The 24,099-nt window shown below is 40.6% G+C and overlaps 1 protein-coding gene across 1 annotated transcript in view; it reads left to right on the top strand.

The window, feature by feature from the left end:
- The window catches only part of MOB3B (MOB kinase activator 3B), a 176,016-nt gene that overhangs the window by 57,492 nt on the left and 94,425 nt on the right, over positions 1-24,099 (top strand). The window contains exon 2 of the mRNA XM_012764390.2: positions 5,488-6,103. Coding sequence (XP_012619844.1) covers positions 5,686-6,103 — 418 coding nt within the window. The 5' untranslated portion in view covers positions 5,488-5,685. The remainder of the gene's footprint in view (positions 1-5,487; positions 6,104-24,099) is intronic.

Here is a 24,099-nt window from a genome sequence, read left to right as displayed (position 1 = left end):
TTGGAATTTTAGATAACACTGAGGAAAGGAGCAGCCCATTTGAAAGAGAGGTTGGACAGATGTCTTGTCCTTTCAGGAGATGGGCATGTAACTTCGGAGCATCCCAGCCAGTGGAAATATCCAGCCTCTGTGAGTTGGCAGTGAGCTTATATGGTGAGGTGGAATCCCCAAATAACTAAAGGCAGGAAGTCCAAGTTGGTTGCTCTTTTGTGGTTTCACTTTGATGCAAAGCATTCATCATTCACTGTCATTTATTTATTCATTCAGCAAATATGTAGTGAAGTGAACTCTGTGCCTGGCACCATTATCACTCCTGGGGCTCCACCAATAAAGATGGTACTATCCGTCCATGTATAGGCTATTAGCCCATAAACAGCCCATGTATGGGCTATTTCTGGGACATTTCTCTTGTGGCCACCCTATAGGGAGTCATCCTGCCAGCTAATCCTGCTAGAAGAGTCCTCCATCCCACAGATGATATTGAACTGCTTTCCCTCCAGCTGGTATCAGCTTTGGTCCATCTCCTTTCTTTCCTTCTCACCCTTAGGTACCACCAAGGCCGCTTAAGTTGGTCATGGATGGAGAAGACAGATTTCTCAGGAGTTGAGTGGGAGAGTTGTTTCATGTCTTCCTTATCTCTGGCAAAGACTCCTTGATTTTTCAACTAATGAGGCAAAAGGCATCAATAGGAAAAGAAAAATAAGAACTTTCCTTGCCAGTGTTGCTTAGTTACCTTGTCAACATTCCCTTGCAGCCCAGCCGAATTCTCTCTGCATATTTTTATAGTGTGCATGTTTTATTGCTATAATTGATCTATTAGGCAGGAAATATGGAGAACACATGGAGCTCCTGTCAGTTTCATGCTATTTATTTGGATTTCCGTCTTTCTCTTTCCAAGGACCTCACTCTTTATTGTCCTTTTCATTCCTTAACCTGAGTAATACTCTGAAGGATACACATCAGTGTCCCTACTGGTGCATTGAACTTCGCAGAATTTAAAGTCAATAACTAACCTCAGAACTAGATATTAAATTGTAAACTCTTCATAGGCAAGGAACAAATTTTAATTAACTCTATGTCCTTAGTGCCTACCATTGTATCTGGCACATATAAGGCCTTTAATAAATGTTTATTGATTACATGAGCAATTGGCATCAAATATTTACTGAGAACCGGCATTGTCATGGGTGCTATTCATAACACAGAATTTGCTTTTAGTTTCTGGTCAGGGAACAAAACTTATGACTTGTTCTTTTTTTCTGGAGACTGGACAAGGACGGAGACTAACCACTGGGTTGTTCTAATGCAACATTTTTATTCAGCCAAAGAAACTTGTCTGCATGAGGCGATAGTAGCAGCAGTTGTGCTCCATCTGGCATTTATAAAAAGGTATTCACTGGGGACCTCCTGGGTGCTGGGTGCTGGGCTATCCAAGTCAATCTGGATCAAAAGACCTGGTCATTGTCACCATCTGTCAAGGCAATTGTAATCAAAACAGTGAGTCTGTCCTTATTCTTTTTCCCAAACACACTCAACTGAAGACTCTGTTTATGAAGCAAACTGTCGACAAAACAACAAATGGAAGTTTATTTATTCATTCCTTTACTCAGCATTTAGGCAGCGCTCCAACCCATTACTTTGCAAAGAATATACTTCTTCTGAGATTTTGTTAAAATTCAGATTTAGATCTACTAGGTCTGGGGTGAAGCCTGAGAGTCTTCATTTGTAACAAGCTGCCTTAGTTAGATCAGGCTTTCGTACTTAAAGTGTCATCCAAGGACCAGTAGGTTTGGCATCACCTGGAAGCTTAATAGAATCTTAGGTGCCAACCAGACCAATTCAAGCAGAACCCACATTTTAACAAGATGTCGCATTGACATTTGATAAGCACTGCTCTGACCATTTAATTAACTGGCAGTATAAATTATGGGCAGGGGTCCCAATAGGGCTGTGGGTTGGAAAAGTAAGGCCAGGTGGAATTACTTTCTCTTTTTAATTTCAAGACTCTTCTGGAGTACCTGTGCCAATATGGCATGAGGCACTTGGAAAAGACACAGATGGGTGCCTCTTTGTTCAGTCATTCAGTGGCCTGGCAAATCTGTTATTATCCATTCTGGATTGCCGTTGTCTTTATACATGGGGGCCCTCCTGACAAGCCTATCCCTTCTTAAGAGATGTCACTTTAGGTGAAAAAGTTTCACTCAAAGACACATCCTCATGTCTGACTGCGTCAGAATGATTAACAAGTTTGGACCAAACACCAGGAGATCAGAGTTTCTCTTTCCTCGTCTATAAAATAGAGATAATAATACCACCTGTTCTAGCTTCCTTTGTAGTCTTTTTGTGAGGAGCTTTGAAATATACATGTGCAGGAGCTTTGAAAACATAAAAATGTTCATGAGATTTTAAAATAGCTTTAGTGAGAAAAAGATCTATGTTTCAGTGTCAGAGAGATATGGGTTCAAAATGTAGCCTTACGTTCTACTCACTTTGCGATTTCTGGAAAATTATTTTATCTAGTTGAAACCTCATTTGTTTTTGGTATGTCAAATGGTCATAAAAACTTCCACCATGCAAGGTGTGGTGGGAGGATTAGACATGTTAATAATAGATGTAATGGATCTGGTGCATAGTCATGTTCAATAAATGGTAGGGAACAGCAGCATGAAGGTATTTGGTTGAGAAACAATCCTCCAAAGATGCCTTCTCTCTCAGGTAAGCCTGTTAAGTTGGGTCAAAAAGGGAGGGTGATTTAAGGTTTTGGAAAAATTCCCATCTGGTTCAAGAGATTGGTATCTTGAAGTTTGTTATTTAAGTATCTCTGGAGGAAAAAAATCCCCAAAGTTCAAACAAGGTTTTAATAATTATTTAACTATTTGGGCGTGCCAGCCACTGCCAGACTTTGTGATGGGAAGGGTTTGCTGTGATTATCCTGTCTCATCCGCATGCCCCGGTCAGAGGTGCAAGGCGAACTTGCTGATGGTGTCTGCAAAGGTTTCCACGTTGGTGTCCATGCAAGCAGACACTCTGGGCCACTGGAAACAGCAGAGTTAGTGGTGCCAAGGGACATGTAAGGTGATGAAAGAAGGGTACCCTGAGGACTGTGGGAATTAATGGTGCCCTCATTATCAGAATAACAGAACAGCAAGTCTTACTTGCTCAAGACATGAGTGTTTACTGCTTTAGTATCAGCAATTAACATTTGAGACAGAGAGAGACTATTGTGTACTCTTTTTTTTTAAGTCCTTACCATCCTTTCTCTGTGTTCCCAACCTTCAGCTCTTACTTCTCTTTTGGAAATGTCCTTTAAGGCCCTCATTTTCTTAAGCCTCTTTCCAGCAGAGTAAGCCTAGGGAAGGTATTCTTTTGAAAAAGAGATTGCCCCATTCTTTCCCTGGAGTTTGCAGAGCTTGTGTGCTGAGATGCTTGCAGGTGACATTCCGAAGTACTCAGGAGTGTGTGATTTCACAGACAGCCTCAGGCACAATGTCATGTGATCTGCTTTTCTACATGGATCTCTTTGTGGGGAGTGTGTGTGCTCAATGTCACATGAGGAGGGAAAATAACCAAGTCACAGATATGGCATTTCAGTGAAAGCCTATTAGGAAGAGGGTGGGGTGAAGAGGGAGGAAGTGAGTTGGCACAGGCTGCAGGGAGTGGTGGGAGAGGCACTTAGCTGCTAGATTAGCAGTTCTGAGCAAGAGCAGGGTCTGTAAGAGGCAACTGGGATGTCTCAGATGTATCGTTTTGCCTTCATAACTTAAGGTTGAAAGCATCATTGAGCCATATTTGAGTGTGGAATGGAAGAATCTCTTCTAGGTAAGATTAAAAAACAGTTCTATGGGATCATACTCCAAGTCCATTTTAACGGATTTCATGATGGGCTCTTCTGAATCTGGCTGCAGCTGTTGGCTCATTTTGTTAGGGCTTGACCTATGGTGAATCAGTTATCTCTTCTCTATTTGAAGGCCACAGGACACAGCTTTCACTTCCAGCCAATCCATACTAGCAGTCTTTGGGGAATATGTGGATAGAAGCTCTGGTTAAAGAGAGTTTCATGAACCAGCAGGAAAGACAGGTCAAAGGCCATTACTTTTTAAAATATAAGGCCACATGGAAAAAGCATTTGCTAGGAGTCAACAAATTGGATGTTAATACCAACTGTGCCCTCTGCTAGCTATGCAACCTTAATAGACAAGTAATTTTATCTCTTGGAGATCTTGGGGGAAGGATACCTGCTGCAAATCTATTATGCCTACTATAAATCTCTAAACCTCACCATATTTTTGTGAGTCAGTAAGATAGTGGAGAAGAGAACACTGAAGACTTCAAAGCTGTGCTGTCCAATATGGTAGCCACTAGCCATGTATGGCTATTTAATTAAATTAATTAAAATTAGATGTAATATAAAATTCAGTTCCCCAGTCACACTAGCCACATTGCAAGTGCTCAATAGCCACATGTGGCTAGTGGGTATCCTATGGGACAGGATAGATAGAGCATTTGTATTGTCACACAAAGTGCTATTGGACAGCTCTGCCTCAAAGTGCAGTGTGATAAGGTATAATATTAAAGATATAAAGGATGGCATCTAGGAGTGACAAATGCTATCATAGTTAGGCATCCTTAGAAAGAAACAACTTACGTTAGCAAAATAAAATAAGGGATTTATTTTACTAGTTCAGGAACAACAAGTGTATCCCCAAAGGTGGGAGGCACAGCTGGGCTTCAAGAGGAATTGGAACCAGTTTCTAGAAGATTATCAGGAACTAAAGAAGCCGGAAGCCACTCTTCCCTTCTCACTATCTCTCTGTTTTTCTCATGTCATCCTCTCCCTGAGGCCACTTTGGCTCTTGTCTCTGTTTCTCTGAATATCAACAGCTTCTTCCTCTTCCTTTTCTTTCTCTCCTCCAACCTTGCTAGGCTCTGCAGATCAGCCATCTCAGCTCCACTACACATGGTCTAAACAGGGTTCAAGCGGACCCAGTTTTTATCACCTCTCATGGAATGCCCAAGAAAGAGTAGGTCCTGATTCCAAATTCCCAGGAGAGACATTCTTATCAGCCAGGGTGGTGTGGTAGCTGCTCTCTCCCATCAGCAGTCCGCAGGGTAGTGGCCCCATACTTACTCATCAGGGGCAATGGCAGGGTGGGGCTCAAAAAGGAGCCCATATGGGATAGGGCCAGATTATTGATCAACACCATGACATCTTGGAGAGGGCCCCTGAGTCTATGATCACACAGAGAAGAGCCAGCAGAGATTTGACAAAGGCCATGAAGAAAGAGTGTGATGCCTTTTCTTCTTTAGTTATTTGCATGATTTGCATCATCAGTACCAAGTCACAGGGCAGTGGCTTGACCCCATGTCCATATACCTGCATGGAAATGGACACAGCAAGAAACACAAGGGCGAAATCAGGTTCAAGCCTTTGTCATTTCTTAAATGCAACTGGGCACTCATAAGTTCCCTTTTCTCTTCTGTCTTTAGGAAGGAACATGAGGTTCCCTTGGAGATCATTCAAGAGGAAGGTGGAACGGGCTATTTAAAAGAGATTAAAAGTTGTAGACTGCAAGACTGGGGCCTGAGGGCTGGCAGTGGAAAACCCTGTTGGGTTGCGATCTCTCACTGAAAAGTTCCAGGTGCCTTTTTGATTCCTGCAAAAGAAAGGAAGCAAAGGAGAAGACCATGTCCATAGCCCTGAAACAGGTATTTAATAAGGACAAGACCTTCCGGCCCAAGAGGAAATTTGAACCCGGTACGCAGAGGTTTGAGCTACACAAACGGGCTCAGGCGTCCCTCAACTCAGGTGTGGACCTGAAGGCAGCCGTGCAGCTGCCCAGCGGGGAGGACCAGAATGACTGGGTGGCTGTACACGTAGTGGACTTCTTCAATCGGATCAACCTCATCTATGGCACCATCTGTGAGTTCTGCACCGAGCGGACCTGCCCTGTGATGTCAGGGGGCCCCAAATATGAGTATCGGTGGCAGGATGACCTCAAGTATAAGAAGCCGACAGCATTGCCAGCTCCGCAGTACATGAACCTTCTTATGGATTGGATCGAGGTTCAGATCAACAATGAGGACATATTTCCAACATGTGTGGGTAAGTCCATGACCAGTTCTCAGTTTTTAAAAGAGATTAAAAGTTCTCTTTTGTACCAACCACTCCCACCCCCACCCTAAGCTCAGAAAATTTACAGATTGCCTTTGAATGATAGGAAGCACACATGTCAACGTTTCCTTAAATTCCATTATTCGTATACCTGCAATTTCTATTTTCATATCTAAGATCCTCATTGAAATGAAAAAAAAAAACCAAAACATTTATGGACCACTTATGTTTATTTTGTGGATCCCAGTGATACACATACCTCAGGCTGGAGAACACTGTCTTGGTGACATGTTAGATTTGATCTCATTGGCTTCCTTAGGACTAGACTCCAAACCCACCCACTTAACCTGATAAAAAAAAATTTTTTTTTTTTTTTTTTTTTGGCTTATTGACTAAAGTTACATTGACTCTGATGCAATTACCGGTATTCATCTCAGGATTAAGAAATCCCAGTGTGAGAATTCATGGATTTGTTTGGGGATCTAAACACAGAGTTTAGATTTTGGTAAAAAAAAAAAACACTGTGCACCTGTCAAAAAAAAAAAAAAAAAGATTCTGGCATTCTCATCCCTCTCCTAGTCACAGATTATTAATTATTAATTCCAGGCTATGCTGTTAACTCTGACCTTTGCATAGCTGCTGGACCCAGTGGGACACTTGAAATGCAAATCATTTTGTTTGCTGTGTGCTATAGACCATGAAATGCTTTAAGGAGAAGGACCAGGTCTTTTCTACCTCTTGTATTTCTTTATGCTATTGGTCATTGGATTTCCTGTGTACTGATAGGCTGAATTTAGAATTCAGTGTTTTATGCCCTAGGCTCAGTAGGAGTGAGCAATCTCCTACTTCCCCTGTTGTATCTCCAGTGCTAGCACATTGCCCTGGAACCTTTGTAAACAGAGAATGTTTGTGGAATGATTGTGCCATTGGAAAGTATTATCACAAAGCTCTGAGATGGTTGGAGCCCAAAAAGAGTATTTGAAACACACTGTTGAAATCACCTCTAGATCTGGGGGAGGGGTGTCCCCATGTGGCATATGGAAAGTTGAGAAGGGGTGTATGGAAGTAATTAAGTTTATACCAGGGGAAAAAAAGTGCAAATTGATTGGTGCAGTATGTACATCTTGAAATATTCAGCACACAAACTAGTATGTCGGAATGCTGGTGTTGCCTTGGCTTATCCGGTCCCCTCATGCTCTCTCTCCTGCCCCTTGTTAGCAGGAAGGAGGTGGCGTATGTGGTAGGGCACATCCTCCAGTTCACAGTGTAGAAGGAAGAAGGCAGGCTTCAAAAACTCCCTTGGACATCTAGTATGCACCTTGGAGGGGTGGGAATTTCTAGGTTCATGTCTTTTGTGCTTTTGTTGACTGTCAGAGGCTACATTGGAGCTGAGAGGAATTTTTCTTTTCCAGAAGCCTTTCAAGCAACCGCCAATGCTCTGTACTGAACATGTGATAGCAATAAAGATAAATAAATGTGGGTAGGGATAACTCCTCTTTGTCCTTCCCCTTGTGTCTGCTCCTGGATGCTTTGAACTCTGGGCATTCCTGGTCTCTCTGGCAACTTTGGGTACCAGCCCAGAGCCATGGCATGTTACTTGAGAGTAAGGAAGCTTCTGGCTATCTGCTTGGAAAACAGGACATCATAGATGGTTTTAGGCTTTGTTTGGAGGAAATCAATGGATGCCTTCATATCCTCCAGAGTAATTGACTACATTTTTTTTCCTATACATTTTCTTAGTCATTACATGCTCAGGTGACAAGCTCTCCTGATCAGAATTCTCTGTTTCATCTCCACCCATTATATGCTCTGTTATTCTGAGAGCTTAATATGTATACCTTGATTATTTTTTCCCATGGAAAAATAAGTTTGGGGAATGCCAAGTGAAAATGACTTCTTTACTGCAGGCATTATAATATGCCAGTGTACATTATGAATTTTCAAGAAAAGAATACTTTAGTATGTGGTGTTTCCTAATTTGACCCTGGTACCTTTTCTTTTTGTTGTTAAATAGAACACCATTAGTTATCTTTTGAGAAACATTAACCTATTTAAATTAGAGTTGTCAAACTTTTGTTTGTATCAGAATTACTTAGGCTTTCTGTTCAAAATGCAAATTCCTTGATCCTCTCCCTTAACAATTAAATCAGAATCTCTTAGGTGAGACCTAAGAACCTGCACTTTTTTTTTTAACTGTAATCACCGTGTTGTATAATTGATCTCTTGAACTTATTCCTCCTATCTAACTGAAATGTTGATTCCTTTGACCAACATCTCTTGAGCTTCCCTCCCTGACTCCCAGTCTGTGGTAACCACCATTCTACTCTCTACTTCTATGAGATCACCTTTTTAGATCCCATATATAAGATCATGCAGTATTTGTTTTTCTGTGCTGAGCTTATTTCACTTAACAGAATGCTCTCCAGGTTTATCCATGTTGTTGCAAGTAACAGAATTTCATTCTTTTTTTAAGGCTGAATAGTATTTTATTGTGTACATAAACCACATTTTCTTTATTCATTCATATACTTGTTGGTCATTTATACGTCTTCTTTTGAGAAATGTCTATTCAGATCCTTTGCCCATTTTTTAATTGGGTTATTTGTTTTCTTACTATTGAATTGTTTAAGTTCCTCATGAACCTACACTTTTAATAAGCACCCAACACTACTCTGTTTCTTGTAACCACCCAGAATACTTTTCATTCCCCCAGAAACATTCTGTTTTTACCTCTCTGGTTTTATCCATGTGATTCTCTCTGTCTGTAATCACCCATTTCTCTGTCTAGAATTCTCTCTTTTGAGGTCCAGCTCAGACACCCATTAGAAAATAAGCTCCTTATGCTATGTAATATATCTAATTCATTTGAATATCCCCCAGCCTTAAGTCTAGTCCTGGTGTCTTATAAGTTGTTGGATGGACGAATGGATGGATGAGTGGAAAAATAACATTTTTAAGGTCCTTACATGTTCATGGCACTGATGATCAAAGAAAACTTAAACAAATGTCTCCAAATCCTTTTGTATCCATTCCTGGATATTTCCTGCACCTTGCTTTCACAGAGTTTTACTTTCTCTGTTTAACTTTTCCAAGGTGAAATGGTAGGGGTCAGTAAAACCATCACCATCTGCCCTCATTATGAGGGTCTTCTTCAGCCTCCTGCTCACCTGGGTGATTTACCCTCAGATGTTATTGTCAAGGTCTTTTGCAAGAACCTATTTTTAGGAGCCACTCTCTCTGATACACTCCATTTCTTCCTCTTCTTCCTCCTCCTGACTCCAGCCTACTTTTCTTCTTTTTGATCTTTGTGCTGTCATGAGTCATTATCATGGAAATTATCAAGATGTCTCTACGGAAACAGCAGACCCTGAGTGGATGAGAAATGGGGAGTTCTGCTTAGAATTATAGCTTTGAATCCTGGGCGTATTTCTGTGTTCCTGCCTAGGAATTGGGAGAGGTTCAAACTTTACCTCCTCCCCACTGTGATCCAAGGAAATAGAACCGGAAACTACTGACAGATGTGAAGGCTTCATCCTTAGTTAGGTATTAAAGGATATAAACAGCTGTTGATCTGTACCACTGAAACACTGAGGAAAGAAAGGCTTTCATCTGTTCCTAGATTCAAGTTTAACTGAGCGACCCATGTTATTTCAGAAGTCAAGCTTTCTCAGATGGGAGAATACCAAACAGATGTGGATCCCTTGTAAACTATAGTCTCCTTCACTCTCCCTTGAACTCCTCTGGCTCCCTTTGTTAAAAATCCAACAGATGTCACTGTTAAAGCCCTTAAAACAGCAGTAACTTCAGAAGCAAGGGCCACCTCTTCTTTGATTCCATCTCTTTAACCATTTTTAGAGATAACTGCTAAGACAGAAAAATAGAAAGCTATGGACTTTAAAAAGAATTCTATTGCCAGTCTAATTACAATAATTTGTATGTTCTAGCCCCCAGATCCCCTGTTTTTCTGTTATGTAATAGGATTTAATGTTTTAGATCTGATACTCAGGAAAAAAAAAATAAGTAGAAAAATCAGAGCTCCTCCAACTCATGTGTTTTTAAAAAATCTCTGAAAAGGATGACTAAGAACATTTATAAAACAGTGATAGGATCTTACCTACCTCTGAAACAAGTGTAAGGGCAGGAAAGATTAAGGAAAGCAAGGGAGGGAATTCAGATCTATTGAGCCTGCTAAATGCCAGGCACTGTACCTACAATTGTTCATCTTTCTTAATTCTTAAAACTCAATAAAGCAAAAATGAAGTTAATATTCCATTTTACCAGTGAGGAGCCTGACATTTAAACAAGGTAAGGGGCATTCCCTAGGTTGTACAGCTAATAACAATTTAGTAGTCAGAGTTTGAGCTTAACAGTATCTGACTGAAAATCTATGCCCTTTCATACGCTACCATTTATCTCTTGTATCATTATTTCCCAGATTTTTCTTCACATGGCTAAAGCCTTTTCAATGATTGGTTTCAGGAGTTGTTTAAGATGAAGAAATTTCATAAAACCTGGTTTGTTGGTTTGTTTTGCTAGAACTTTTACATAAATGATTCTTTTTTTGATTTTTGATTCTTTTAAAAAATCATCTCCATAATGCCTCCAGAATGTGTCTAGGTACTTTAACCATTCCCATATTCCATTCTAAGACTGGGCAGAGGATGACTTAGCCTCATGAAAACCTTTTGCTGGCCTACAGCTACCTGTTATTGACATTCATTCATCCAGTGAGTGTTCACTGAGTACCTATTTTAGGTACTGAGAGAGCAAGGCAGACAGAGTCCCTGTCCTTGAGCAGTTTACATAATGTCCAGAGTGTCTGGTTGCTCTAAATTGCTCTGCACATTTTTCTAAAATGAATAGTTTATTCATCGGTCAGGCACGTTGTAGAAATCATTGCATCCTTTTGACAACCTTTCTCATGAGACTATGGCTGAGTTTCATCCTGTCTCAAAATATTGTCCCAAGGCCTGTGAGAATGGAAACTGCCCATAGGGCTGAGCTTCTCAGATATGGGGTGCTGCAGTGTTGAGTTTATGATTGGCTTTTACATTTCAAAGTCTGTATTTTCTATTGTATGTCTCCCACATGGCTTTTATTTTGATATAAATCTAAATAACACTGGCAAGACAGAATGGGTATCAACAAAATACATTTGGAGTGTGGTGGAACGAGAACTAGACTTGTAGAAGAGACTTGTGTTTAATTAACTAGCTCTGCCACTTCAAGCTGCTGTGTGACATTACCCCTAAGTTTCTATTCTGTTTGTAAACTACAGGTTATGATTCTGACTTCACAGGGCTATTGTAAGGATTAAATGAGGCTATATGAGTAAAATCACCTGTTCCAGGGCCTGAGACATAAGTACTACTGAGAACTAAATGTGTGTTAGTTGTCTCTGTCTCCATACATTTCTATATAACTATCAACCAAACTTGTGGAGACTATTAAACAATTTTTGAATAGTATCCTTAGAAAAATAAAATATTCTTTAAAAGACTCAATAAGATTTTTAAAAATTATCAGTCTTCATTGCTGAATCACTCTGTGATGGGGGCTATAAATACTTCAGGTTGACATCTCTCAAAGGCTTTGGAAAATTCCAGTGTTTGTTGAGGAGCTAGATCAACTCCTGGTTTCAGGGATGAGCATCTAGCTCATTAGAGAGACATCCACTAGGAAGGGTCTTCTTACTTGGTTTTCAGAAGACTGAGCATTAAACCTACCCATTTCCAGTGTGAAACCAGCCTCCCTTCGTGGAGAGTGGGTGTGGGTTAGCAAGAGAAGTGGGAAAATAGGCTACTAGTCACATCTGGGACAAGCTACTTAATAAAATAAAAATGTTGTTGAGATCAAATCAAAGTCACCAAGAGGATGGGAAAAGTGTTCTCAAACTAGTCACTGCCAAGAATGCAGCCCTCTAAAATGGCCTTGTAAACTTGTAAGTTTTTCTAAGGCTATGGAAACATGATTCACCTTTGGGATCTAGTAAATTGTTTTGCTTCCTAAGAATTTACTAGTTGGGAAGGAATAAAAATAAAGCTGCCATTTTCTGAAGACATACTACCTTAAACACTTGAGCTGCCTTATGTCATTTAATCTGTAAAACAACCCTGTAAGGCAAGTAGTATGATTTCCATTTCACAGATGAGAAAACTAAGACTCAAAAGGATTAAGTAAGTTGCCCAGGATCACTTAGGCAGCAATGAGATTCAGATCCAAAGTGGCCCAACTCCAAAGCCCATGCTCTAAATAACTCCAGCATCTCATGTCTGTGATGTTCTTACCCCAGAATCAATATCGGACACAGTTTACCCCTTCCTGTTGCATCAGCTATTAACCCCTCACTAAGGGATGTCCTAAGACAAAACCCCCATTGACAAGGAGGGACTTGAAAACAGCCGGGGCCCTGCATCTGATGCAAACTCTACTGGGTCTTTACTGGTGGGAACTCTAAGATTCTGTTCCTTTTAAGAACTTGCCTCCTCTGATGCTACTCAATTCTGTTCAGTTGTCTATTCATGGAAACTGTGCAGAGACAGCTGAATCCACTTCCCTGCCCCCACCAACTGCTGAAGAATTGACAGTCTATTGTCACGGTCACAACTCCCTGCCCCCACTTTGCAAACCCAATATCACAATGACTTGGTGGCTGAGTTAATGAGGACAGTGTGAAATAACCACCCCTGCTCAGCACATCCCAAGAGATACTCCTGAAAAGGGCCTCCAGTGTGCTAAGAAGCAGAGAGGAAGGAGAGTGAAGGCAGGAATCCCAGAGGGCCTGGGGACTGCCCTGTAAGTTAAGGCTAATTACCTGCTGTCCTGACCTGCACCGAGTTCTCCATTACCTATGCTATGTAATTTTAATGGGCTGTATCTCAAGTGACAAGTTGTTACAGCTCACCACCAGCTGGGCAGGAAAATGAGATATATGATATTCAGTAGAAGCCAGAGATTAAAAACAAAAGGCATAATGAGGTGGGGATGGGGGCATCTGACGCTTTCACTCCTTTGGTCGTTAGAGAGTTGTAACTAGGGTGTCCTTCCATAGTCAAGGAGGGCTGATTGTGGAGGTCAGTGGTGCTTGAAAAGTCAGGCTTTAAGGAGTGTATCTGCAGTGGCTTGATACCAGAGACCTTCTCTCTGTCCTTCCCACCAGTGGTCTGCCTCTCCTCTAGATAGAGAATATGTAGATACTTAGGCGATGTCATTTTGCCATGAGGCCAAGTTATTTAGCCTAACACTAAGTATTTTCATTCCTTAGAGAGAGTTCAATAATTGAAGAAAGTTTGGCAAAAATTCCTTTTATTATGTGAATACCTCCTTAGTGATGTGTCTAATTGAACCTCAGTCCATGCCTTTGGAAATTAAATGTTTGCCTTCACAGGGAAACAAACCAGAGTTGTTAGCTCTTTCTCAGGAAAATAAAAAAATCATTCTTCAACAGAAGCAATAGGCTTTTGGGTCACCGGGACTGGAGAACAGTGATGATTTAAGGGAGAAGCTCCAGCCAGTAGGCGCGTCCGTTTGGTTGCTCATCCCCTGGGTCACGTACTTTGGGAATCTGCTGGCAATGCCAGGCCCCTGCCTAGCTTCTGGTCCAGCTGAAGTGACAGCACAGTGGGGCCTCGGCGTCTGGTGACCACTAAGAATTATTTGTGCGTGACTTCCTTCAACATCACCTTGATTGCCCGGGCCAGCTAGGGAATCCTACCATAGCCACCAAGGGCATAAGAAAGAAAGTTGTTGAATATTGGGGATTTACAGTCTGTTACAGCCCTCAGATAAGCTGTTTGTATTTAGCCATCCCAAAATGGAGAAGAAAAAGCCTGCAGCTGAGGGCATCTATCTTTCCATGTCTTTAAAGAGAAATGTGTACAAATATGTCAATGATAGGTACCAGGGTTCCTAGGAAACTATCTATGGGCAGTAGCTGTCAAAGCACATGGGATGGCTCCCAGCTTTATTTCTGTTTCCCAGAAATGGTGCAAAGGTTCAGGGCCCATCTTCAGCTCTGGTTCATATCTGCTCTTCTCCTTATAAGCTGTGCAAGCTTGGCAAGCCCTGAACCTCTCTGAGCCTGTCTCCTCATCTGGAAAGTGAGGGAATAGTCATAATTCCTGCTTTATGAGGTAATAAGAATTAAGTAATCTAATGCACATAAAGCTCTTAGCATATTCCTGGTAGAGAGCTAAGTGCTGAATAAATTTTAGCTGTATTTCCTTTTCATGGTGATATAAAAAGGGAAGACCTCTGATTTATTGCAGTTTGTACTGTTTGATCATATAGGAGAATTTTGTCTGCAGTATTCTCTGCTCATTTATTTTCTAACTGAAGTAAAAGCTGAGAAAAGCTATTGATCATGTCACAGTTACAGTAATCTCAGAAAAGAATAATTTTTCACATCCATTAGAATATCGGTTAATCAAAACTTGAATACCAGTTAAAAGCAATAGATTCCATTTTTCATGTAAGGTAATATTTCTAAAGTTTAAAATACAGCAATAATTATATTAACTACCATTTATTACCTATTCACGGCCAAGCAATGTGCTAGGTCCCTCCTTATATTTTTTCTTATCCTTAAAGCAGCCCTAGTGGACCATTATTATTACCCCTATTTTCAAATGAGGAAACTGGGATACGTTTCTTCTCCCAAATTCACCTTCACAGTAAGTGGTTGATCCAGGCTTCCAATCCAGACTCACCTAACTACAAAGCTACAGAGCTTTTTGTTAAGCTGCATTCAGTGAAATTATAACCTTTACTCTCTCCAAAAACATAACAACTTAAAAACAAAAAAGATGAAAGTAGTGTCTGTAATTCCCTGTTTTCTGGAAATGGTAATGGTTAAGCTGGGATAAAGCATTTCTTTTCAAGTTGAAAAACTGAGGCCCACTTTTTCATATATGTACCTATTTAAAGTACAGATGTACTTGTGAAGATACTTTTATGATTATCTTGAAATAATTCACTGCCTTCCCTTCTAATAATACCCAAGCCACATTTACAAATGACATCTGAAAAGGTGGTGGAAAGCAGGTTGATATAGGGTATTTTATGTTTTTTTCTTTCTTTCCTTTTTTTTTTTTTTTCTGGAGGATGGGAGTAGCAAAAGACAAGAGGTTTGCATTTACTGGAAACTGGAGCCAATGTCACAGGCAGTACAGAACATCTATAGTGTCCTTGTTCTCCTAGAATGTTATGCCTTTCTTATACGTGGCCTGGGGGGACATGCTGTGATTCATTAGTGGTGTCTGCGTAGTTGTGAGAATAAGGAATGTGTGTCATGCATATACCATTCCTGATCTTAACATCAATTCTGATTATTGACAACTCAAGAGAAAGACCAAAAAGACCAGGCATGCATACATTGGTTCACTGAAGCCCAACCTACTGCCAGGGCTAACAAAGCTTAGAAAATTCTAGGCATGCTCAGGAAGTATACTAAAACCAAACCAAAATGTCATCTTCTTATCGAAAACCCTGATGGTCAGTCTTGAAATACGAGTGCACAGCCCTTGCAGCAACTCAGGATAGGTACATGAGAGTAAAAGATGGTCCAGAGAATGGTTCCTAAAATGACTAAGAAATTGAAGAGCCTGAGTGCCTGGTTGGACTAACTAGAACCTCTCAGTAAGGGGGGAAAAAAAGTGAAAATCTATAAAATCATAAAGGGCATATAGCAAATATAGTTGGATTTTTTCCCCATCTAAATCCTGATATATCAAAATTGTAATATACCTTTTGAAGCTTAAGAAGCATCAGTGTTAAACCAATAAAAGAAAGAAAGAAAGAGTTTATATACATTTGGAAACTTAGGATCTTGTTACTTCCAGAATGGTACAGGCTAAAAATAATAGGGAACTGAATGAGTGATGTGGTACATATTTGGACTACAGTCGCATAGTAAGCTCCTGAGAGAGCTGATCTGTTTAGTGGCATGTTCCCGACTGCTGAGCTTGCTATCAGATGCCTCCGTGCTTCAGGATGCAGTGGGGAAAATGGACCCAGGGACTAGCCCTGCTGCTTTCTAGCTATATCATCTAGGGCAGTAGTTCTCTCTCTTTTTTTGTAAATAGAAAAACAGAGAACAGGGTAGTAGTTCTCAAAGTGCTCCCTAGACCAGCAGCCTCAGCATCACCTGAGAACTTCCTAAAAATGCAGTTTTAGGCCCAACCCTAGATTTACTGGATCAGAGATCCTAGGGGTAGCCCAGAAATCCATGTTTTAAAGTTTTCCAGGTAATTCTTAAGCAAGCTAGAGTCTGAGACCCACTTGTCCAGGGAAAATAAATGCTCCCTGAACCTTATTTTTCATACATATAAAATAATGATACTACCACTTATCCCTCGGGGCTGTTAATTAATAAAAAAGGTATTTACTTGAGATATCATTGATATGGTAGCAGAAAAGACAAGCAAAGACCCTGACCTCATGGAGCTTACATTTCAGACAGGAAAATAGACCCCATTCCAGATGGTATAATAAAAGGAATTAAGATCTCCAGAGAACTACTGTGTTTTCCCGAAAATAAGACAGGGTCTTATATTTATTTTTCTTCAAGAAGACACCCTAGGACTTATTTTCAGGGGATGTGTTATTTTTTTTTAAGTATGGTACAACAATCTACATTATACAAATATAGTTAAGTCATCTTCTTCTGGAACATCATCATAACTCTCCAAACCCCAAATTCCATCCTGAATTTTTGCAACTCTATTTCCTTTAGAACCATTGGCTCCAGTCTCTCATGTCGAGCAATAGAGCTCTCATGGGGCCAATGAGAAGGGCTGCTCGTCTTCTTTACCGCTCTGCGACAAAATGCATGGGTTGTGCAGATACGCTGTGTAGCCATGCCCATCACTAGGTCTTATTTTGGGGATATAAGCCCTTATATTGCGCAAATGCTTAGAAATCCTGCTAGGGCTTATTTTATGGGTAGGTCTTATTTTCAGGGAAACACAGTAGTACAAAGGTGTTGAGAGAGCCAAAAAGTCAGACTGGGATGGTGAAGCAACCAGATAATAACAAGAGCTGGAAGCTGCTACCACCTTAGGGGTGGATGAATGAAGAGAGAGTATTACCAGAACCGGCAGCCAGAAGCACAGATGGAAAGTCCATTCAGTGGAAACTGGAGCCATGGAGAATACACTGTATGGCTGGAGACCAATGGGGGTGTTGGGAGGTATAAATACCTGAGTCTATGCTTTGCTCCTCTAGTCTTCTGCCAGTTGCTTCTTTGTCAAAGGAGCCTGGGGAGCACTTTATGCAGAGGAAAGGTAGGAATGGATCTGAGAGCAAATAGGCAAATGACTGGCATATGGAGAAAATAGATAAGTAAAAAATAAATATGCGATATATATAATGCTAGATAAGAATGATGAGTTCTATGAAGACAAAATTTGGATAGAGAACTCGAGTGTTATAAGATTTAAATGGGATAGATCTACAACAGTATTTCTTAAATGTTCTTTGCTCTCACAACTCCTTCATACTCTAAAAAAATTGTTGAAAATCCTGATCTTTTGTGTATGTGGGTTATTGTTATCAGTAGTTACCATATTAAAAATTAAAATTAGGAAGTTTTAAAATATTTATTAATTCATTGAGAAAGTAATAATAACCCCATTATATACTAACATAAATAACTTTAAAGGAAAAATAACTTTAAAAACAAAAACAAAAGAATTGTCTTGAGTAAAAAGAGTAGTATTGTTTTATTTTTGGCAAATCTCTATGACTTCTGGTTTAATAGAAGACAACTGGATTTTCATATCTGTGTCTGCATTTCAGTCTATTGGATATATTGTTTTGGTTCACAGAGAAATGTTCTTGGAAAGGGGAGGACTTTGTGTACCTCTGAAATGACCCCCAGAGATCCACACAATACTTGGAGAACCCCTGCTGTAGATATAGCAGTGGGGTAGGGTTTGGGGTGGGTAGGGAATGGTCCTTTGCACATAGTAGGCACTTGAAATGTTGGTTGAATGAGTACAAATTAAAATTACATTGAGGATTTTACAGTACAATAGTCCCTCATTAGCCATGCTTTTGCTTTCCATGGTTTCAGTTATCCACAGTCAACTGAAGTCCAAAAATATTATTAACAAATGGATAATCTCAGATATAGACAATTCATAAGCTTTCCATTGTGAGCCTTTCTGAGTAGTGTGATGAAATCTCATGCGGTCCCGCTCTGTCCGGCAAGGGACATGAATCATCGCTTTGTCTATCGTAGCCACACTGTGTTCACTCCCTGCCTGTTGGCCGCTTGGTAGCCATCTCAGTTATCAGATCCACTGTCTCAGTATCTCAGTGCTTGTGTTCAAGTAATTCTTATTTTCTTAATAATGGCCCTAAACTACAAGAGCAGTGGTGCTGGCAATTCAGATGTGACAAATAGAAGTCATAAACTGCTTCCTTTAAGTGAACATGTGAAAGTTCTCAATTTAATAAGAAAAGGGAAAAAGGCATACTGAGGTTGCTAATATCTCTGGTAAGAATAAATCTGTGAAATTGTGAAAAAGTAAGAAAAAAATTCATGCTAGTTTTGCTCTTATGCCTCAAGCTGCAAAAGTTATGGCCAGAGTGTATAATAAGTGCTTAGTTAAGGTAAAAAAAAAAAAAAGGCCTTAAATTTGTGAGTGGAAGACATAGACAGAAACATGTTCAATTGACGGCAATTGGGTTTGATAGTCTCGGCGGTTTCAAGCATCCACTGGAGGTCTTGGAACATCTCCCCTGTGTATAAGGAGGCACTACTCTGTGCCTTATGTTAAATGGTGACTTGTTGCGTGCTGGTAGCATAAACCACTTAAAAGCACTGTTCTTAGGGCCCCATTGATCAGTAAGACATATGCTTTATGGTATTTACCCAGCAGAACTGATGGCTTTTCACCTCAGTGTTCATAGTCATACATATAGAATGTCAAGCATCAGCCAAGACCCAAATAATACTGTAAGGAAGCTACTATGGTAAAGAAACTGAATGAATGATTTAGAAATTATTGCATTTCTGGATTATCTGTGACTCTTTTCTTTCCATCTGCATAGATAATTGAATTCAGCATTAACTGAGGCCCATGACAAGGAACCTTGTGATGGAGTTGACCATTAGTCAGCGTTGGGTAGACATGGCCAAATTGCTTCAACCTGCAGATGGGCAGATAGGGTTAGCCTCTGTGGACAGACTTGTTTCTAAATGGGGTTTATAAAACATCTTATGCTAAATGAAGTGTGTTTTATTGTTAGTGTCAGAGGCCAATCTCATACCTGCCTTGCTAAGCAGATTATGTCATATCTAGCTTTCATTTTATGCAGTCACTATAATAATGGTGTCTACCATTTAATGTCTACTATAAATTAGGTGCTTTACATTACTCACTTTTCACAACAACCTTTTTGAAAAAGGTGGGTTTTGTTTTTTTTCCAAATGAGGGAACTAAGGCTCAGAGAGGTTACTAAGGTTGCACAGATCACACAGCTTATAAAGGCCTATAGCAGGTCTTTCTGACTGCATTGAATTTTTTCCCTATGCCAGGGACATCTGTGATATGAGCATTCTAGACACATACATGCATGCCTTTGCATAAAACATGAACATGAATATATTCAAAGACTGAACGAGAAGGGGGGAAATGAAAGGATAATTTGAAGAAGCAAAAGGTTTAGCTTCTCTACGACCCTAAAGAATGAGGCCCTTGTAATAGAAATCCTACGTGGATGAAATTTCAAGTCAGAGCTTTGCTATTTTCTCATGATGCCTTGAATTCTTGTATTTTAACTTATGGTCACTGAAATTAGGAAAACTTACGCCAGTGGCACAAACCTCCCATGAATAAGGTAAGACAGATTGTTCAATAATTTGTGTGTGTGAGTGGTGAGTGTTGATTTTGTGTCTGTATGTGTATGTTTTAAAGATAAAAATCTCATTGGCTAGGAAGAGAAGGAGGAAAAAAACAACAGAACGTGAGGGTATGCTAAGTAGCTACACATTGTGCCCTATGGTTTCACAGTTAATAAATGACTGGACCAATATAATTCAGTTTCTGCAACTTTTAACTTTCAGTTAGTGTATAAAGTCTGACTCTATCTATCCACCTTTCCTTTTCACTCCTCAATATGTTAACCCTATATCCTCCCCTGTAACATTAAGAGACCTAGGTACTAAGGGTGCTATAAGGTCTTAATAAGATAATGCATGGAGCTCTGCACGTAGGAAATGTTCAATGAATATTAGCTAATACACTGCTAATAACAATGTCAATACAACACAACAAAATTAATTGCTGTGTTTTTCTCCTGTGTTAGAAGCTGCACATACCAATAAATCAATGAGCCTCCCAGAAACAAGACCCTGAAGGCACTAAGTCTCTTTCAATAGGCAGGATCAGTGGTAGGTTTCTGGACTTCCTGCTGAGGTGGACTTTTCCAGCCTTGGTTTTTCAGTCACCTCTCAGACAGTTGACACTTTGAGGCCCATGAAGCTTTTTTAGCCCTAAAACATGTTGACTCTTGAAATAGCCGTGGAATCTGGCTGCCCTTATCAGTCTACAGTGACTCACTGGGCTGGCTGGACGTCATGTTATTTCAGGTGCCACAGATGTACATTTCCCCTCCTGTAGCTCCTGGTCCTCCCCAGGGTGCTATCCAGTAGCTGGCCTTTGCAGAAGGCCCTTTGAGAAATATGACCAAAACTGGGACTCAAATTTTTCAGATAAAATATTGTAGCCTTTTCCAGGACAACTGGACAAGGAGACGTTATCAAAGTGAGCTTTTCAAACTACTCAATAAACAGACCCATGAAGCCTATTTAGGGTTTGCCCAGTTTCAGTCTGCCCGTAAGGTCTGCCCAGTTGTGCCATATTGGAGTCATGCCACTGGTATTGCAACCAATGACAGGGACCCCCCCCATGCCATTCCCTCCCCTGCTGACCACTGGCCAGCCCCTAGCTCTTCTGCCAGCCTCTTCTCCTCTTGCCCTAGCACTCTGCCCATCTGCTAGGGCTCCCTCAGTCACCTCCTACTGAGATCACCCCAAGTACCTGCCTCAGCCTCTCAGATCTGTCAGGGTCTTGAACCTTTCTCCACTGAAGGGGACCTCTGGCCGTCAAGTCAGCAGCAGCAGTTCTGAAGCCAGCCACAACCTTTCACCAGGGAGCAAGTGAGAGCTCCCAGACTCTGGCAGGAACAGGGCTCTAAATCCAGTTCCCTGCTAGCTGCTAGTGCCCTGAATTTACTGCTCAGGCTTTTCCCAAGGTTAAAGCTCTACTCCTTTGCCCAAGCTGAAGCAGTGGTACAGAGGGACTAAGAGCTGGTGCTGTCCCTTCTGTGAAGGAGTTCTCAGTGCTCTTGGCTATTTATACGATTACTGTTACTGCTGTCTGTAAATCTGACTTTCAAAGGTAAACTGGTTTGTACCACAGTGTCTTAATGGTGTTGCAACTAAATAAGAGAAGGAAAAATGCATCCTGCCATGCAGCATGGGGAGCCTTAATAAGAGGCCCTATTCATCTAATCCAGCAGTCCTTTCCTTAATTTAAAAATAGCAATGTGGCTTCTGTGCTTCCATAGCTTCTGGATATGTTTTTGTTTTCAAAAGAGTTTAGCAAAGTTATCATGCTTAAGAAGAAGGTTCCAGACTGAAAATGCCTTAGTACTTTGTTTAACTGACATGAAAAACCGAAGCCCTCTTCTTTCCTTGGAGATAAGCCGTTTCAAATATAAGGCAGGCAGATGTGTCCCTATGGATGACTTTCACTTCTACTGTATAGCTCACTGCTCATAAATAATGAGTTTGACAAATGTAAAATGCATCAGTGAGTTTCAAAAGGCAGGACTCTGGTGACAATGTGACATGCTTTGTAGTGGTTGAAGGGAGATGTTGAAGGGAGTTAGCCTGTTGGGTTTTTATAATGTCCATCAAATGGATTATAGACATCATATTCATCAATGACCAGTAAATACATAGACTGCAGATAAATTAACACATTTGATAATAGAGCCATGGCCCCTTAATTAGCTAGTGTCTAGTCAAGATTGGAAGTTGCCCCATTATTATCATGGAACTTAAACTTGAAAATTACCAAAAGGTACTAAAGTCAATGAATACGTTTATAATTATATAGTAGCCCCAAATGAATGATATTTTTGAACATCAGAACTATTTTACTTTTTTCTGTAGTTGTTTTTAATATCCTAAGAGGTCTTAATGCCAAGAGGGGCACACCTCTTCAGCCCATCCTCCGCATAGCAAATAGTTATTTTCTTAAGAAAACGTAAGTCAGGTCATGTTCATTTTCTGCTTTAAAAAACTCCAATATCTCCCCACTGCAACCAGAATAAAATAAAATATAAGGCAGGACACATCTGCCTGCCTTATATTTGAAACGGCTTATCTCCAAGGAAAGAAGAGGGCTTCAGTTTTTCATGTCAGTTAAACAAAGTACTAAGGCATTTTCAGTCTGGAACCTTCTTCTTAAGCATGATAACTTTGCTAAACTCTTTTGAAAACAAAAACATATCCAGAAGCTATGGAAGCACAGAATAAAATACTAAATCCTAGAATACACTAGTAAACAAAACAAGCATGACCTTCTCCTTATGGAGCTTAAAATCAGATAGCTGAGTGAAACATACAAAGGATGGAAGCTCTGAGCATAGAAATCTCTCCCACTCAATGTTGCAACCTAGTTCCTAGAGCAGTACTTGGCACATGCAGATGCTTTGTATAAGTTGACAAATGAACAAGTGAAATAAATTATTACAAGTGTGAAAAGTTTAGCAGGGGAAAATGCAATGTGCCAGATATACAAAGTACAAACACACACACAAAGTCTCTAACAAGGGCACCTCAGAAATAATATTTAAGGTAAGACTGGAAGGGTGAGTGGGATTCATCAAGGTAGAAAGTGTAGGCTTGTGGGTATTGGGGGTCTGGGCAGAGGGGAAGGACCACATGTGCAAAGGCCCTGAGGTGAGAAAAGTGTGGCATCCCTTAAGGATGAAAAGAAGGCAAATGTGAATGCTACATAGTGAGCGAGGCTGGCGTGGTGTGAGGAGCTCGCAGAGGTGGCAGGGCCTTGGAGACCATCGTGGTGGTCCTGGAAAGAACTTGGGACTTTATTCTACAGTCATAGGAAGCCTCTGAAGGGAGATGAGTGATATGGTAAGACTTGAGTGTTGGAAGGATTGCCCTGGCCACAGGCTGGAGAGGGGCAAGGATGGATGCCAGAGACCAGTGTAGGGAAGAAAAAATAATTTTTTCTCTATCTTTCACACCTCTTAACTGGGATTGCCTGCAACAAAAAACAGATTAACAAGAGAAAAGCAAACAGAAATTTATTAACATGTATGACTCATGTGCACATGGGAGAAAACCCAGAGAAATGAATAAATCTCCATAGTAGATCTCAAAGAAAGAGTTTGAACTTCAGGCTTACATACCATCATTTGCAGAAATAAAGATAAAAGGGGTATGGGAAACTCTGGGTTTGGAGTGATGGCCAGGACAAGCAGAAAAAACAAGGGTAAGATTTGTTATACAGACTTTGGTCCAGGCCCTCCCGCATCCTGGTGCAAAGAGACACCTTACAAATGGTGTTTTCCTTTAGATGTAAATTTTTTTTTTTTTTTTACAAAAGGGTGATTTTTCAGAGCTACTCCTCTGGCTGCAGTCTCTCAAAAGAACCAGCTTGAAATAATCAATATGCCAAAGAGGCATATTTTGGGGTATTGTATTCTGACCTCCTACAGACATATTTTGGGGTGGTGTGTCTGAGCCCCAACACCAGCTGGGGCCCCATTGCAGTGATCCAGATAAGAGCCTCAACTCAAGTGTGCAGATAATTGGTGGATTAGAGAGGCTTAGGAGGGCGAGCTGGTGATGAAATGTATGAGGGGTGGAGCAGGGAGCAGAGGAGTAAAGTGGGACCCCCTAGGTTTCCAGCTTGAACAGCAGAGTAGAGCAGTTTACTGAGATTGCA

The sequence above is a fragment of the Microcebus murinus genome, chromosome 12 (assembly GCF_040939455.1).
Source record: "Microcebus murinus isolate Inina chromosome 12, M.murinus_Inina_mat1.0, whole genome shotgun sequence".
NCBI lineage: Eukaryota > Metazoa > Chordata > Mammalia > Primates > Cheirogaleidae > Microcebus > Microcebus murinus.
The sequence above is the reverse complement of the archived record's forward strand: the minus strand, read 5'-3'. Positions and strand labels throughout refer to the sequence as shown.